The following is a 13,954-nucleotide window of genomic DNA, read 5'->3' as shown; positions in this document are numbered from 1 at the left end:
CAGAAACAACCCTACTGATACTCTTACAGACCAAGATTGTGCTAACAGTGATCCAAGCATCCTTCTGTGTGGGCCATTGAAAACTGCAGCGCTACAGTGTTTGATATATATGGTAAATGTCATCTCAAACAGCAGCACAAGCTTGCTTTAGCATGACTAGCCTTTTTAAAATAAGTGGGACTATATTTGGATTTTACTTTCAAGCAACCTACTCTGGACTTGAGGGAAGCCAATAGTCCGCAGGAAGATGAAGCTGGGAAAAGATGTGTCCAGCATAGATGACAGACCAAAAAAGGCAACCTTCAGAAGAAAAATCCTGTAACAGCCCTGATTAAGCAGGCACAGAAAGAAAATTAATTTCTGGATTAGCATAGCATTTGTAGGGAAACATACGTGCAGTGCAAAGGATTCTGACTAAACAGAGAATAGCCAGCATTAGCACTAGGGTGGCTGAATCAGGAAAGATGAAAAGTTTGACCGTGACATATATTTCTGACTCAAGTATGCTTCAAAAGCCTCAGGTTTGTGTTCGACCCCCAGTGCAGCGGGGCAGTTACAGCAAAACAAGAGACAGCCCAGCCCAGTATCATGGGCTCTCCAGGGGCAGCAGGGTCCGTGCTTACAGGAACAACCATGTTTCCAAGCCACTGAAACGCAGATCCAGAGTGTGTGTTGGGGTTGTGTGTGTGGTATTGATTTAGTCCAGTTTTCTAAAGTTAGTAAAACAGTGTCATTCAGGTTCCTTGCACAGCAAATGGGGAGAGAAGCAAGCTCATTAAGGTAGCTATTCACTTTCCTCCTCTATTCTTTGCTACCAAAGGACATTAGTAGCTGATAACAGAGTAAGGCAGACAGGAAAGCAAGGAGGTATCAAAGGGCTATTACTAACAGAAAGAAACACAAACCTGCAATATCTACATAGTGTTGATTCCCAAGATTACTTTTATTTCCTTCAGAAACACTCAGAAAACAACCTCTGAACTATGCAAGCTAGAAAGAACAGCCAAGTCTTAAAAGTCTCTTAAAAAACAAAGTGAGAAAGTGAGTTTTGGCAACTGGCGTCACTTAAACCACTTCTAGATGTGCATCAAACCAAGACGGGCATCTCAGTACACGCAAGTTCAATGGGATGCAATAGCCCATGGATTAAAAAGAAAGAAAAAAAAAAAAGCAGTTTACAGAGAAATATGCGCAATCCACATTCGTCAGAGAAAAAAAGGCACTTGTAGTCTATGGCTGGTCAAATTCAAATTAAGAAAAGCCTCACTGTATAACTTTCCGTGAAGGGACAACTGAATTGACCTCTGTTTTTAGCACTTGAGAAAAGATGGAAGAATACCTTAAATTAGCTCACCAATGAAAGGGAGAAAGAGTAAGTGGAAAAGGTCTCTGTGGCCAATACAGCCTTAAAAAGAACATGTCTTCAAAATCATTCCTCAAGTGCTGGAAATGAGGGTTTCATTTGTTGTACACACTGGCAAAAAGCTACTCAATCTAGACTATAATTGTTGGGGGGGGAAGAAAAATGTCAGTGTGATGAAACATTGAAATCACAAACCTCAAGGGAGAAGCAGACCATTTATTCATTGTTCCAGTTTTGCATACACTTTCTTAGCAGAAAAGGTGGTTTGTGCAACTGCAATTTTTACATATCCAAAAGCCCAAGTGTAAACGACTCCTGTATATGAACACATAAACATCTACGCCCACAGAAAAGTTGCTCTCACCCAAATAAAACTTGAGCCTGAGAAGTCAACCTTAGTTTAAGAAACAAACTTAAGGGAGCCTCCTGAATGAGGCAGCAAATTGGAAGCAAAAATTTTAAGAACTTAAAGCATTGTCAAATTATGCCTATATCAATTTATTTTAAAATAATAAACTGCTTTTCTGTGTTAAATAGATCACCAATATTGGACAATCCTCTCACACATTTTAAGAAAACTATGTAAAAACACAGACTAACACCATTCATTAGTAATTTATTACACTTACAGACAGAGGAGAACTGTGTTTTACATTTGGTACATTTCTTCCCAAGCATGAGACATTTGTCTCAATCTTCTTCACATGATTTTGGCAGAGAAAACAAGACCCTCTGAAGCACTTCTCATCTCTATCATCTCTACTTAAGTTTTAAAAAGGCCTCATGTGATGCAAAACTAAAAGATGACAAGGAAAAAAGCACAGCCCCACCAGATAATACAAGTTTCAGTCACTTCATACATGACATGTTCTTCAGATTGAAAGAATGACAGGGAAGTTCCAGTAACTTCTATACTAAACTTGGCTAGATAAGAAAAGAGGGCAGAGGACTTCTCAAGTTTTTGTATTATAATTTACTGGCTGGCAAAGTGCCTTTGGTGACAAAAGAACCTAGAGGCCCATGTAAGAACATTTGAATTTACCTTTGTCCCTGCAGAAATGAACCATTTCTAGGACAGGTAAAATGGCTTTTTTTCTTACTTATCCATTGGAGATAACACAGTTTTCCTCTATCTAATAGTACCACAGCGATGCAAAGTAGAAAAATATTTATTTTATTCTCACAACATCTGGGATGCACATTGTTTTGAAATCGCAAGCAGAAGTCAGTTCTGCAACCCCCAGTGGTGCAAAGGATAGATTTGCACGCTGGATAGATTCAATGTTTGACAAAAGCAAGCTAATGCAGTAAGAAAAGGCCCCTCCAGTCACACAAGACAGCAATAGGGTGCCAAACTTCTGGTGTTGGTAGGATAAAACTACTTTTGGTCTTTTCAATAATGCAATACTTAACCTTCTCTGAACTGAAGGCAACAGCGTACAGCCAATGGAGTCAGAAAGCAAGTTCAAGGACAAACACGACGACTCCTGCCACGCGACACAGCTGGGGAATTCAGTAACACCACCTGATGTTGTGGAGAGAAATGAATGAAAAAAGACTGATTAAACTCACGGTTTTCACAAAGGTTTTGGTAAGGGAAACCTCAGTTTACCAGAAGTGAAAGATACCTTAAGGGAAAGACCAATTTGTACAGATCTTTTATAGTCAGTATGTTTCTACAGATGCTGACACTGTATTTCTACTGAAGGTTATACGCTGGGCTGGCTCGGTATTTGGTCTGTCTCAGGAAACCTCTTCTTTAATAAGTCTGCTAATTAGAAAAAGTGTTTCAGCGTATTACTCCAAGATCTGAATTTGGCCTCCTACCTTAAATTTGAAAGACTGCTCTGAGACTGTACTTCAATACTGATTAAAATATCTGTTTCAGAATTAAAATTTTGAAATTTCTTGCATGTTTAAGATGATACCTATTTTTGCTATGAACAACAGAAACATTTTTCTGTGTTAGTAACTCATTTAGTTTCTGTCTGATTTCATTCACCTGCCGCTTACCATTTGCACCCTGTTCCACAGGACGTCTAGGACAGGAACTTTCTTAGCATCTTTTGCTTATTTCTTTCCTACTACAGTAGCATCCTAAGCAACAGCTTGTAGGCAATATTAAAATAAATCACTAAAAGCAAACTGAAGATTAAAATAAATCACTAAAAGCAAACTGAAGTTATTTTGTAATGACATTGTACAAAGGCACAAAACTAGAAACACCCTTAGAAGGCAGATGTCTGCCCACAAGAAGAGATGCCATCACTGTGAATGAGCCATTGAAAGACATTGTCTTTCAAGAACCAAGTGCATTGCAAAACTCAAACCCCGAAATTGTTAAACACCAAAGCAGTTCAGGAACAGAAAAGTCTTCTAATTATTTTGCCACCCAGTAAGTAATTCAGTACTGTAAATAATTTACTGACTCCATAATTTGCCTACAGGCTAAAATACAACTGAAGATTCCCTAAAGCTTTGCAATGTATACAAATAAATGAGTATCGATGACTGCATATAGCTTACTGACTACAGGCAAAAAATGCAACTGAAGATTCCCTAATGCTTTAAAAAGTATACCAGTACTCGCTAGCTCACCAAAACAAAAGTCCACTGAATGGGAGCCCAGGCACATAACAATCTCAACAGACCTTTATTGTGAGTATTAGAATGCAGTCAACATTATTGCTATTATAAAAAACAAATCACAGAAGAAAGTATTTTGCTTCTCTCATAGAAGATTTAATAATAGTGCACTGCTGCCTCTCTCAGAGTGTTTAGTGACAATACACTGACACACATGGCTACAGCTGAACAGAGGTGGCTCTGGCCAGTTTTAAAGAAAGGAAGGCTGCTGTTTGAAATAAACAGCAATTGAACTAGCTTTAGTTATTCAATTCATAGAATGAGGCTGGCTCATGTAGCGCTTACACACAGGCCTAGTGTGTATGGAAAGGGAAATTCACTCCTGAACGATTTCTCACGCTAGTTCATTTTCTCCATGTGGACTCCAATTTTTTATTTGAGTTGTTCAGGCTGGTGCAGAATGGCTGCCAAATGCACAATCTGCTCTCTGTGCAGTGTATTTTCACCATCATTACATGCTCCATATTTGTTTTCCATATATAAACAGATATACACATAGTGTATAATACTTATTGCTAAAGACAGACCCCCACATCCAGTGCCCAGGACATAACAATAAAAACCATTACTGAAGTATTTCAAACATCCTCTGTAAAATGATCACCTAGAGCCATATGGACTCAGTACAAGAGAAACAAAAAGTGTTAGCTAATAAAATGTGAGAATAGCAATGGGCATTTCAAAGGTGATCAAGCCTCCGACCTTAATAAAGCCCTCCAAAATTAAGGTGCATGTACTGTAACATTTCTAAGCAGTAGAGAGAAAACCTACGGTTCCAGTGTTCTAAAGTGACATGGCAAAGATGGGTCCTATTTGCAAATGAATGGCATCATTGCATGCACCCCCTTTACACATCAGCACCTCCGTATAACTACCAACAGGGTGAAGTAGTCAAGATGGCCTGACTGCACACTTCTTGTTATGAAGCCCCTGTTTGCAGAGTGCTTCCCACCCCCTACTTTTGCTGTTGATATTTACATCAAGCTCCAGTTTAGTTCAGGATCTCTTTTGTGTCTAAATTTTAAAGTTTCAGTGAAGAAAAATAGTTGCAGTTTCCCTTCAAATACAAAGGGACAATATTCTGGTTTGCAAGCATCAAAATACTTTTATGATTTTATTGTGATCTTCAAGTGACTCCTTTACATCCCAACCTTCAGTTTGGTAAGGAGTGCTGGGGCCCAACAGTGCCAGAGAGGATTTACTGTAATATGCGTTCAAGTCTAGTTAAGTTAGAAGCCAGATGGGAGTAGAGGCAGATCACCACTTGCCCAAGATCAGAAGAGGCTCACTAAAGGCAGGCAGCAAAAACATCTGAACATTTTGATCATGGTACACACACTCCAACTGTGCACAGCTCACAGGACACACTGGAGGCTGAGGACAGAACAGCAGAGACCGTTCCCTACGACTGCTTCCCACAGCAGCCAGAAAGAACTGGGCACGAGAACAGAGGAGTGAAACCCTCCGGGCATCACGGAAGAAGCCAGAGTGCAGAAAGCTGAAGAACAAAAGGAGAAACAGATGCAAGCTGCAGAACAGATGAGGGACACATGTAGAAGCTCAGAGACAAAATTGAGAGACAGGTGCATGTCAGCCATACAAGAGGACTGCACCCATGGAAGAACAGTTTCATTCTTTGCCACCAAGCAAGTACGTGAAATGCATCAGAAAATTGCAACCCATCATCTTCGACTATTTTAAAGAGAACGACAGGCTTCTACCACTGTAAATTACTCCATAGTTGAACAGAGATCTACGCATCTAAGGCCAGAATACCCAAAATATGGGCACTACTCAACCTACAGCTACCCAAGAAAAGGGTTAGCTGGAAGCATCTTCCAACCCATTCCCTGCCACAGGACTTAAAGTACCTCCACTTTGTAACTGAAACATAGGCAGCCCCATCATGTGGTATCTCATCATGTCACCAAGACTACATTTCATTTATGACTGCAATACTGATGTCCTACTGCCATCACTGCAACTGAAAATGCAGAATTCCTGATGTAGATGCCTACAGTATTGTCACAGGAAGGAGGAGGCTTTGAAATGAATCACCCTGATACCTCCATGAAAAAAACAACCCTCAGACAAAAAGCTGGGCATTAAAGGCACCGCAAGTTTCCCATTTAGCCCTGTGAAACAGCATGTCCCTTTTGTTTATTACTATTGAAAACTTACATTAAGTTAAAAGAAGGCTGCAAATTTAAAAATTTTACTTCAAAAAGAAGTCCTCACATTGCCATATACTATTTCTTCCTCAGAGAGGGTCTGCCTCCATCATCATACAGCACAAGCAATTGCAATTCACACCCCAATAAATGATGCTGCAAATAGACTGCATGTAGATCCCTGGCTTATTTACAGAGGAAGTAGGAAGACAGATGGAAAACGAAGCCTACAGGAAAGTATCTCTCGATAAGGCCAACTAGAAGAAATACTGGTATGAGCCAGATCACATCAGGTTTGACTGGCACACGAGCAAAGCAATCAACTGTAGGTTACATTCTATGCAAAACACTTAGCATTTTTATGGCACTTGACTTGTAAGTGTTTAAAGAAAAACTTCCAGAAGCATCCCAAACCTTTGAATACTTGAGAAACTGGGGCCAAAACTAATGTGCACGTTACAGACTAACATCACACATTGAGAAAGCAAACTCAGACAAGTTTGTGAAGCATTCAAGCAATACACAATGCATCATAGCACTGTCCATAAGGACACTGAGATTGTATTTCTTAGAAGATATGAAAGCTTGCAGGAATTTTTATAATACATGACTACACAAGAAATGAAGATAAAAAAATAACGAACAGATTATTTGTTTTTGTAAGCACAGCCCATCCTGAATAAGGCAGGATCCTGAGGGATAAAATTACATACTCATGTAAATTTAGAGACCATTACATATACAAACAGAAGACAAGTTAAAGCTGCAAGGGCAACCTTAACTTTGACCTTACGATTTCCTTTTCAGGATACCATTCCTCCATCTCTGTAAAAATGAAACCTCCGTCCTCCCACCTGGAATCTCTCGGTCCATCTAACCTTCAGCAACATTTACAATTATATTACATCACACGCATGCACACACATTGCATAATATTGCTACAGTGTATGCTGTATAAATTATGTAAATACACTCCACTTTGTTTCAAAGTAATTCATCTGGATTTACACTTCTCTTATACAGTACACACAGTACCACATTCAAGGATATGCAGCAAGTGAATAATATATAAAAAAGTCTCACATATCCAAAAGCAAGTAGGTCACTCAACTATTCATATTGTTTGAAGCAGTTATTTAAGCATCCAACTATATAACACAGAGTATTTTATTTATTAACAGTTGCTATAAAAATGTCAACAACTCCTCAGCTCTTGTATTCTTTCTGCATTATGAAGTTGCCAATCATGATTCCATAATTAACTTCCATGTTACCATGCAGCTCTGTAATGTCTCCTATAAGCTTGATGTGGCAAGACTTTTTAAATAGCAACCACTCTGTAACAGGGGTTTACAGTTTGCTTTGGACATCAAGAGTGATAATTTCAGATATGATAGACAGATGGGAAATGTCAGGGTAGGTTTATTTTAGCAATGAACCAGCCATGCTGCTTTCTTTCTCAATAATGGTTTTATCATGGAAGTTCAATGCACTGGTTGCAAAGTCTTTCCCAGATAATCCATCTTTGGCACATTTTTAAATTTTATGCATCCTCAAAAGGCATTCCAGGATTTTTTGATTTTTGATGGTCTGTACATTATAACAATCACTTCTTTTTTACATTTGTATGTAGATCAGGAAGAAAAGTGGAAAATGTAGAGTATGCAGAATAGTTTTAATAAACAGTTTTACATACAGTACCTTACATATAGAACAGTGTGTTTGCAAATTTAAATAATTTTTGAATGTACAGTGGCTTGTACTCTTATCAAAAGGTAAATTCAAGTTTACTGTCTATCGGTTCTAAAATGCATTTATACAGATAACTAGAACTGATAAACAGATGTGAGGCATAAAATGTTCAAGTATCTTAATGTCATCAGTTAAATAGCCTCCTTTTAACAGTCATATTTTACAAATTTCAAAACCTGTACATACATTATTTTCAATTTTAGAAACTGCTTGTTAAAAGGTAACATTTCATGTTAACCACCAGTTCTTAAAGTCTATTGTAATAAAACTAGACATGTGTAGATATAAATGTATATAGTATGTATATATGTACATGTGTATCTATACACATATACATACACATACAAATATGTATGTAGCACTGGGTACAACGGCAACGTATAAGCACAGGGAAAGTCCTGGGCTCAAAATCCAGCAAGAGCTAACAGAGCAAACAGGTTGCCTTTGGTTTCAGGACATTTCATTCACTGAAGCTGAAAGATTTTATAAAAACATCTTGGATAATCTATCTTGTGATATTTATTCTAGTGGTTTAGTATATTCAAAGCCACAGACAGTTTTGCTGCTCTTGTCATTCCTCATCCCAGCTGAGGATGGTAAAGTTTCAGAGGGCCAACACCAGAACAGAGCTACCCAGGACAAAAATTGTACCTTAAATCCTGAATACTGCAATAGAACATAAAAAAAAAATATAAACTAGACACAATTTTGGATGGATTGCTGGCACCAAGTAGGACTTTGGAAAAGCTTTCATGTAAGTCATAATTAAATTCTCATCCCAGTGGTTTTAATATTGTTTGGCACATCTGACCACTATTTGCCACTTATATTTTACAAGGAGCCTAAGGGTGCTGTAATAAGGATTTCTATTTAAAAAAATATTTTAAAAAGGAGACCATGATAAGTAATTTCTTTCAAAAAAAAAAAAAAAATCAAAGCTAGTATGTTCGTTTTCCTGAACATTCACGAGAGAAGGAAATAATCTAAAAACTTTCCTTGTAGAGAGGATACATATCTCTCTGTGTCTATCTTTCACTAGCAAGATAAGAGGAATTCATTAAAAAAGCAGTTCCCAAGAATTTTTAGTCAGCTGAATTCTGCAAATTAATAATTTTTTGCCAAAGGTTTCAAGATAGTAGCATTGTTCTTCGCAGAGTTTTTGTTTGTTCAACTTTCTTGTATGCGGGCATTTTCTTGTTTATCATGTTAAAATGATATCAACATTTCTCAGTATGTAATATATTACATTTTGAAGCCTGGACACTGAATATTCAGATTTTCAATATACCAGATTCCTTACTCTAAATTTCCTCTCCTCTCTCTAAAGCTTCAGGCTATTAATGTAATCAGCAAAGAACCAGATAAATGCTCAGCTTTTTGCTGTCTTCCTGTCAGTCTTGTGGCTAGTAAGAAAATTCACTGTGAAGAATCTATTTGTATTTATTTATTCTTCCTTTTGTCATACAGAGCAAAGCGTTGCTATTTGCTGTACTTTTCCCATGTCAACTAAGAGCTGTTTGATACGTCGCTTGAGCTGAGGCAATCTTGCCAGAGGATCTGGTGGTTCCAGTTCTCCAGTGAAATCAAGCCAGCTTTCTAAAACTACAGAAGGAAAAGGAAGAAGCTGATTAGAAAAAGTCTTCAAGAAACAGTTTACATAAAAATTAAACTTTTCTTTCTTATTCTGTCTTTTATAAGAAGGGAAAATATACTGAGGCTGTAATTTTTATTTAACAAAAGCAATTTTGATTAGGGAAACACCAATTAAGTCCGTGTTTCACTCAAACGATCCAAACATATCTTCTGATTTGATTGTTACTATAAAAAGGTAACCTCGGAGCAAATTATACCCTTGGCTAACAATTTACCTTCTACACACATATAAGAAACTTTAGTTCATGATCTTCTTGCTATGACAGTTCTGCAACAGAAAAAGCAACCCTTAAATGCAAGGCTTGCTTCTGTCACTTCAACAGGCTCCTGCTTACAAGGTCCAGATTACAGAATGGTTTTCCAATCTTCAGCAAATGTTTTCAAGGAATTTCTATGCTTGTAGAGCCAGAGAAGGGAAAAGGTCAACCCTGTTAGCCTAGAAATACTGCCTAGTATGAGCAGGAATATTGAAAGTAAAACTGCAAATAGGAATAAGGCAACTTTATTTGTCAAAAGCTAATTAGAGACTCCTATGACTAGACTACAAACTCACCTCATTCTTAATTTCTATGACTGGTGAGTAAACTTATGTGCTGTAATATTTACACCTACACTGTAATTTCATTCAAGTTTTCTCATGAAGCCTGACTTGCCTTCCTGAAACCCATTACTTACTAATATATAGCAAACCAAAGTTGAAGGCAGAACGAACGCATCTTTTTCTTCCTAAACATTGCCAATTACTAAAACAATCAGGCCAAAAACACTCCAGGCATAGAAAAATCCATCAACTTTATGATCCTTATCCAGACAAAGACTAGACAAGTTATCTAAGCTTTCTGAAGTCTGCCTAATATCACAAACTTGAGCTAAATTTTCAGGCGTCCTGAGTGCTTAAGCTACTTTATTGGGCACTCAAAACTTGTGGAAGGCGGTGGGGGGATCAAGGGTACAAGCTCTGGTTATAATTTTGGGTACCCAAATTTGAATACAATACTTAAAAAATCCATCCTCAGTGCCTTCAACACAGTGGCTATGAAATACGCTGTTACAGGTATATTAACAAGTATCTGGTAATGCAGTTACCATCAACTTCTTTTTCAATCAGGTCCATTCTGCTGGTGACTTCGTTCTGTACATTCTCTATATGGGTAAGGAGATTTAGCTGCCATTGAAGATGTGTGTCCACTTGTTCTTCTGAGCCTTTTCTTTCATTACAAACAAACACAGTGTTTCCTTCAGCAGAATTCTTCTTCATAGGAGCAACAGAAAGAAAAAAATTGCCATTTAAGAGGGGTTTTTTTGTTTTGTGTTCTTTTAATTTCTGGTGTTGCTTTCAACACTTGAGTCACATGATAAACTATGCTGTTTTAGAATTGTACTTCCGACTACTTGACAAAAAAGCATACTCAGAAAGCCACGTACCATGACACACCAATAGACTAAACCAAACAAAATGCAAACTCCATACAAACGAGCATGTATAGCACTGGGGGAGTGAGGCAAGAGGTAAAGTTTACCAGCTCAAGCACTTTGTTTAACGCAGTAAGACAGACTGCATTTCTGTGCCCTTTTTATATAAATCGTGACTTAAATCATTAAGCGAACTGCATTGGTCTACTGTCACCAAAAATGTGCAAAACCCTAAGGTTTGTTTCAACTTTAGCCAGAGAATGAAGGAAAACTCTCTAAAATGCAGTAATATCCAAGATGTCAGTCACTATTTTTCATAAATAAGCTGGCCATTCTATTTGTGGATTAAGACAAAAGACTTCTCTTCCTACTATTGCTATGGTCCCTTGTCACTTGCAAGCACAAGTCTGGGACAGAATTGTACATGTTTGGGGATAGTTACAAGGGCAGTAACACACAGAGTTACGCAAACATAGTTTCTGAGGAAGACTGACTTCTTTGAAATAATTAGTATCTTCATAGCAAGTCAGACATAATACACAAGCTCCTCATCTTTCTGTATTTGACGTTTCAGCTAAGGGAAATGACCAAAGGAAGTATACCGGATTTAATGAGTTAAAATGTTCAGCATCTCCGTTGATTAGCAAGATTCACAGTTTCCATTTTATAACCACTATGACTTCGTATCTGATGAAGTTCTTTCACTATTTATGATTCTATTTTAGGGACTAGAATGCTGGATACGTGTGCTCACGCAGTGTCATGGCAAATGTCAGAGCAAGGAGTGAATTTTATCCTATAAATACACTTCTCTGAAGAAGTGCTCAGCTGATTTTTTTCCACGTCGCATAACAGATTTAACACCATCTTTTTCTTCAAGTATTTCTTCCTCCAGTCAAGAATGGCAACAGTGAGAAGAGAGGGGAAGAAAATAGGGACTGATGGATTTTAAGTTACTTCTTAAGCAAAACAACTTTCTTTTTAAGACTTAAAATCAATTAAAAAAACAAATCAAACTTGGACCAACCTGCTGGCAGCTTTATGAGCGAGTCCTGGAGAACAAGTATTGTTAATACAATATTCATTAAAGGAGTTATTTATCAAAGATAGATTTTAAAAGTCATAAAAGCCTCTAAACTCTCAAACCTTTCAGATAAAATCTTTTTGTCAAGACATCAAGTTTGCCTCCAGTGTTTTCACTATTCAAACTGTTATTAATCTGATAAAGGTATTTTTCAGCATAAATAAGAAATGCCCTATGTATTACAATTTTCAGACCCTCTCTAAAACCACGAGAGAAGAATTCCATTGCTGTATGAGGACCCAAGTCCATAATTCTAAAATCAAGATCATCTGTTAGGTGAATCTTTTAGATGCCCACTGCAGTAAGTTAAAGTCTTAAAGCTAAATAACTTGTCATCTAAATAACATAATAAAAGATTTTTTCTTCCTTTTAATGGCCTCTGTATTTATTCAAATGGCTAGTAAATGCTCCTTGAAAAAAAAACCACAAGACCGAACAGGTCCTTCTCTAAGCTAAGAGATCAATGTAGGCAATCAGGGAGTGGTGGCAGAGGTAGTAAGAGAAGCAGAGTACAGGATCCAGCTTGTGACGAAGAAATAAACAGGAGGTTCAGGTGCGGAAGGCTTGTGCTTTCAGAAGCAGGAACAAGGAAACTAAATACAATTTTAAAGATGATGCATAGTCCAAAAAGGGACTTGATAACAGTCAATCTGGTTTATAAGAGAAAGAAGATATGTAACAGAACTGTAGATCAGGATAAGACAAAACAGTACGGAAAATCAGAACATTCAAGGCTCTGCAGGTGCTAGAAGGGAGAATCCAAAGCCCCAGCCAAAATTTTGACAAGGAGAGGTGAAGAAGGCAGTTTACAGAGAAGGCAGTTCTTGTAAAAATGGCACTTCAATGTCAGCGTCATCATGGTTTTAAGGTAAGTACAAACAGGTTCATGGAGAAACCAAGGAGAGCTTTTCAATGTGTATTAAGTCTAGACAGAAAGCCTTATTTCAGATATCAAGGCTGACTACTGACAACAAGGTGAACTAAATGTGTCCCAAAGGAAAGACACTGCCCCAAACAGATCTCTTCCTGGTTTAAAACAGACAGTACCTAGCTTTTTACATATATGCTTTGGTCTCTGAAGGAAACATTAGTTTTGCTTCACTGCTCATATGTATTTTCTTTTAATTCTAAATATGTTTATATTATTTACAATGACAATTTAAGGTACTGTTGGAAGGAAAGTGTATTTCATACTGCTGCATATCTCCTTACTATAAAAACTGAATATAATCATGCGATTTAGCATACAAACAGTTATTTCTAACTAGAACGAGCCAAAATTTCCCATTCAGACTATATAGCTTACATGCCACATTTAAAACTAAAATTAAAAGAAAAAAGATGTATCTTACTCATTTCTTCCACACCAGAAACTGTACTTCAAAAGGGGGATGAGTTGGGCCATTTATTCTCACACAGTTGGTATTGTAGAAAACAGAAAGGTTTGTTTCACTTTGTTTTTTGCTCAACTTCTCTTCACTAAAGAACTCTTCACTAAAACCAGACTAACAAGTTCAGACCTTTTCCACAAAGTAATGGATTCAAACCATTAATGCAAAAATGAGAAAGAGATGTTTAAATAGCCAAATATAATCCTGACTAAAAACCTGTGAAACATTTAATTAGAAGAAATACGCAATATAAAAGACTCAAAAGAAGTTGCACACGAGGTGAAATTAGTTGGTCAGTAAATCATTACTTGTGGACAGAATTCTAGATAGTGTTGGTATTAAAAGAAGAACACAGTACAATAATAAACACTATTACAAACCTCAGTTTAACAAACAACAACAAAAAAAAACACACGTAGAAAACAGAATTGAGAGGAAGAAGGAAACTTGTCCCATTTTCCTCACCTCGCAAAAACATGCA

At 37.3% G+C, this 13,954-nt stretch overlaps 1 protein-coding gene across 11 annotated transcripts in view; it reads right to left on the bottom strand.

Moving 5' to 3' along the window:
• Window positions 1-3,997: 3,997 nt before the first annotated feature.
• The window catches only part of PHF20L1 (PHD finger protein 20 like 1), a 60,485-nt gene continuing 50,528 nt past the window's right edge, over window positions 3,998-13,954 (bottom strand). For 8 of the 11 annotated variants that reach the window (XM_052787508.1, XM_052787512.1, XM_052787505.1 and 5 more), the window contains 2 exons: window positions 10,672-10,837; window positions 3,998-9,534 (listed from right to left, as the gene is read on the bottom strand). In XM_052787508.1, the coding sequence (XP_052643468.1) occupies window positions 9,392-9,534; window positions 10,672-10,837 (309 nt within the window). In that variant the 3' untranslated portion in view covers window positions 3,998-9,391. The remainder of the gene's footprint in view (window positions 9,535-10,671; window positions 10,838-13,954) is intronic. The other 3 variants (XM_052787507.1, XM_052787514.1, XM_052787515.1) reach the window with 1 other exon arrangement.

Source organism: Harpia harpyja, chromosome 5, assembly GCF_026419915.1.
Source record: "Harpia harpyja isolate bHarHar1 chromosome 5, bHarHar1 primary haplotype, whole genome shotgun sequence".
In the NCBI taxonomy this organism is placed as follows: domain Eukaryota; kingdom Metazoa; phylum Chordata; class Aves; order Accipitriformes; family Accipitridae; genus Harpia; species Harpia harpyja.
Note: the sequence above shows the minus strand (reverse complement) of the source record. Positions and strands in the feature narration are given on the sequence as shown.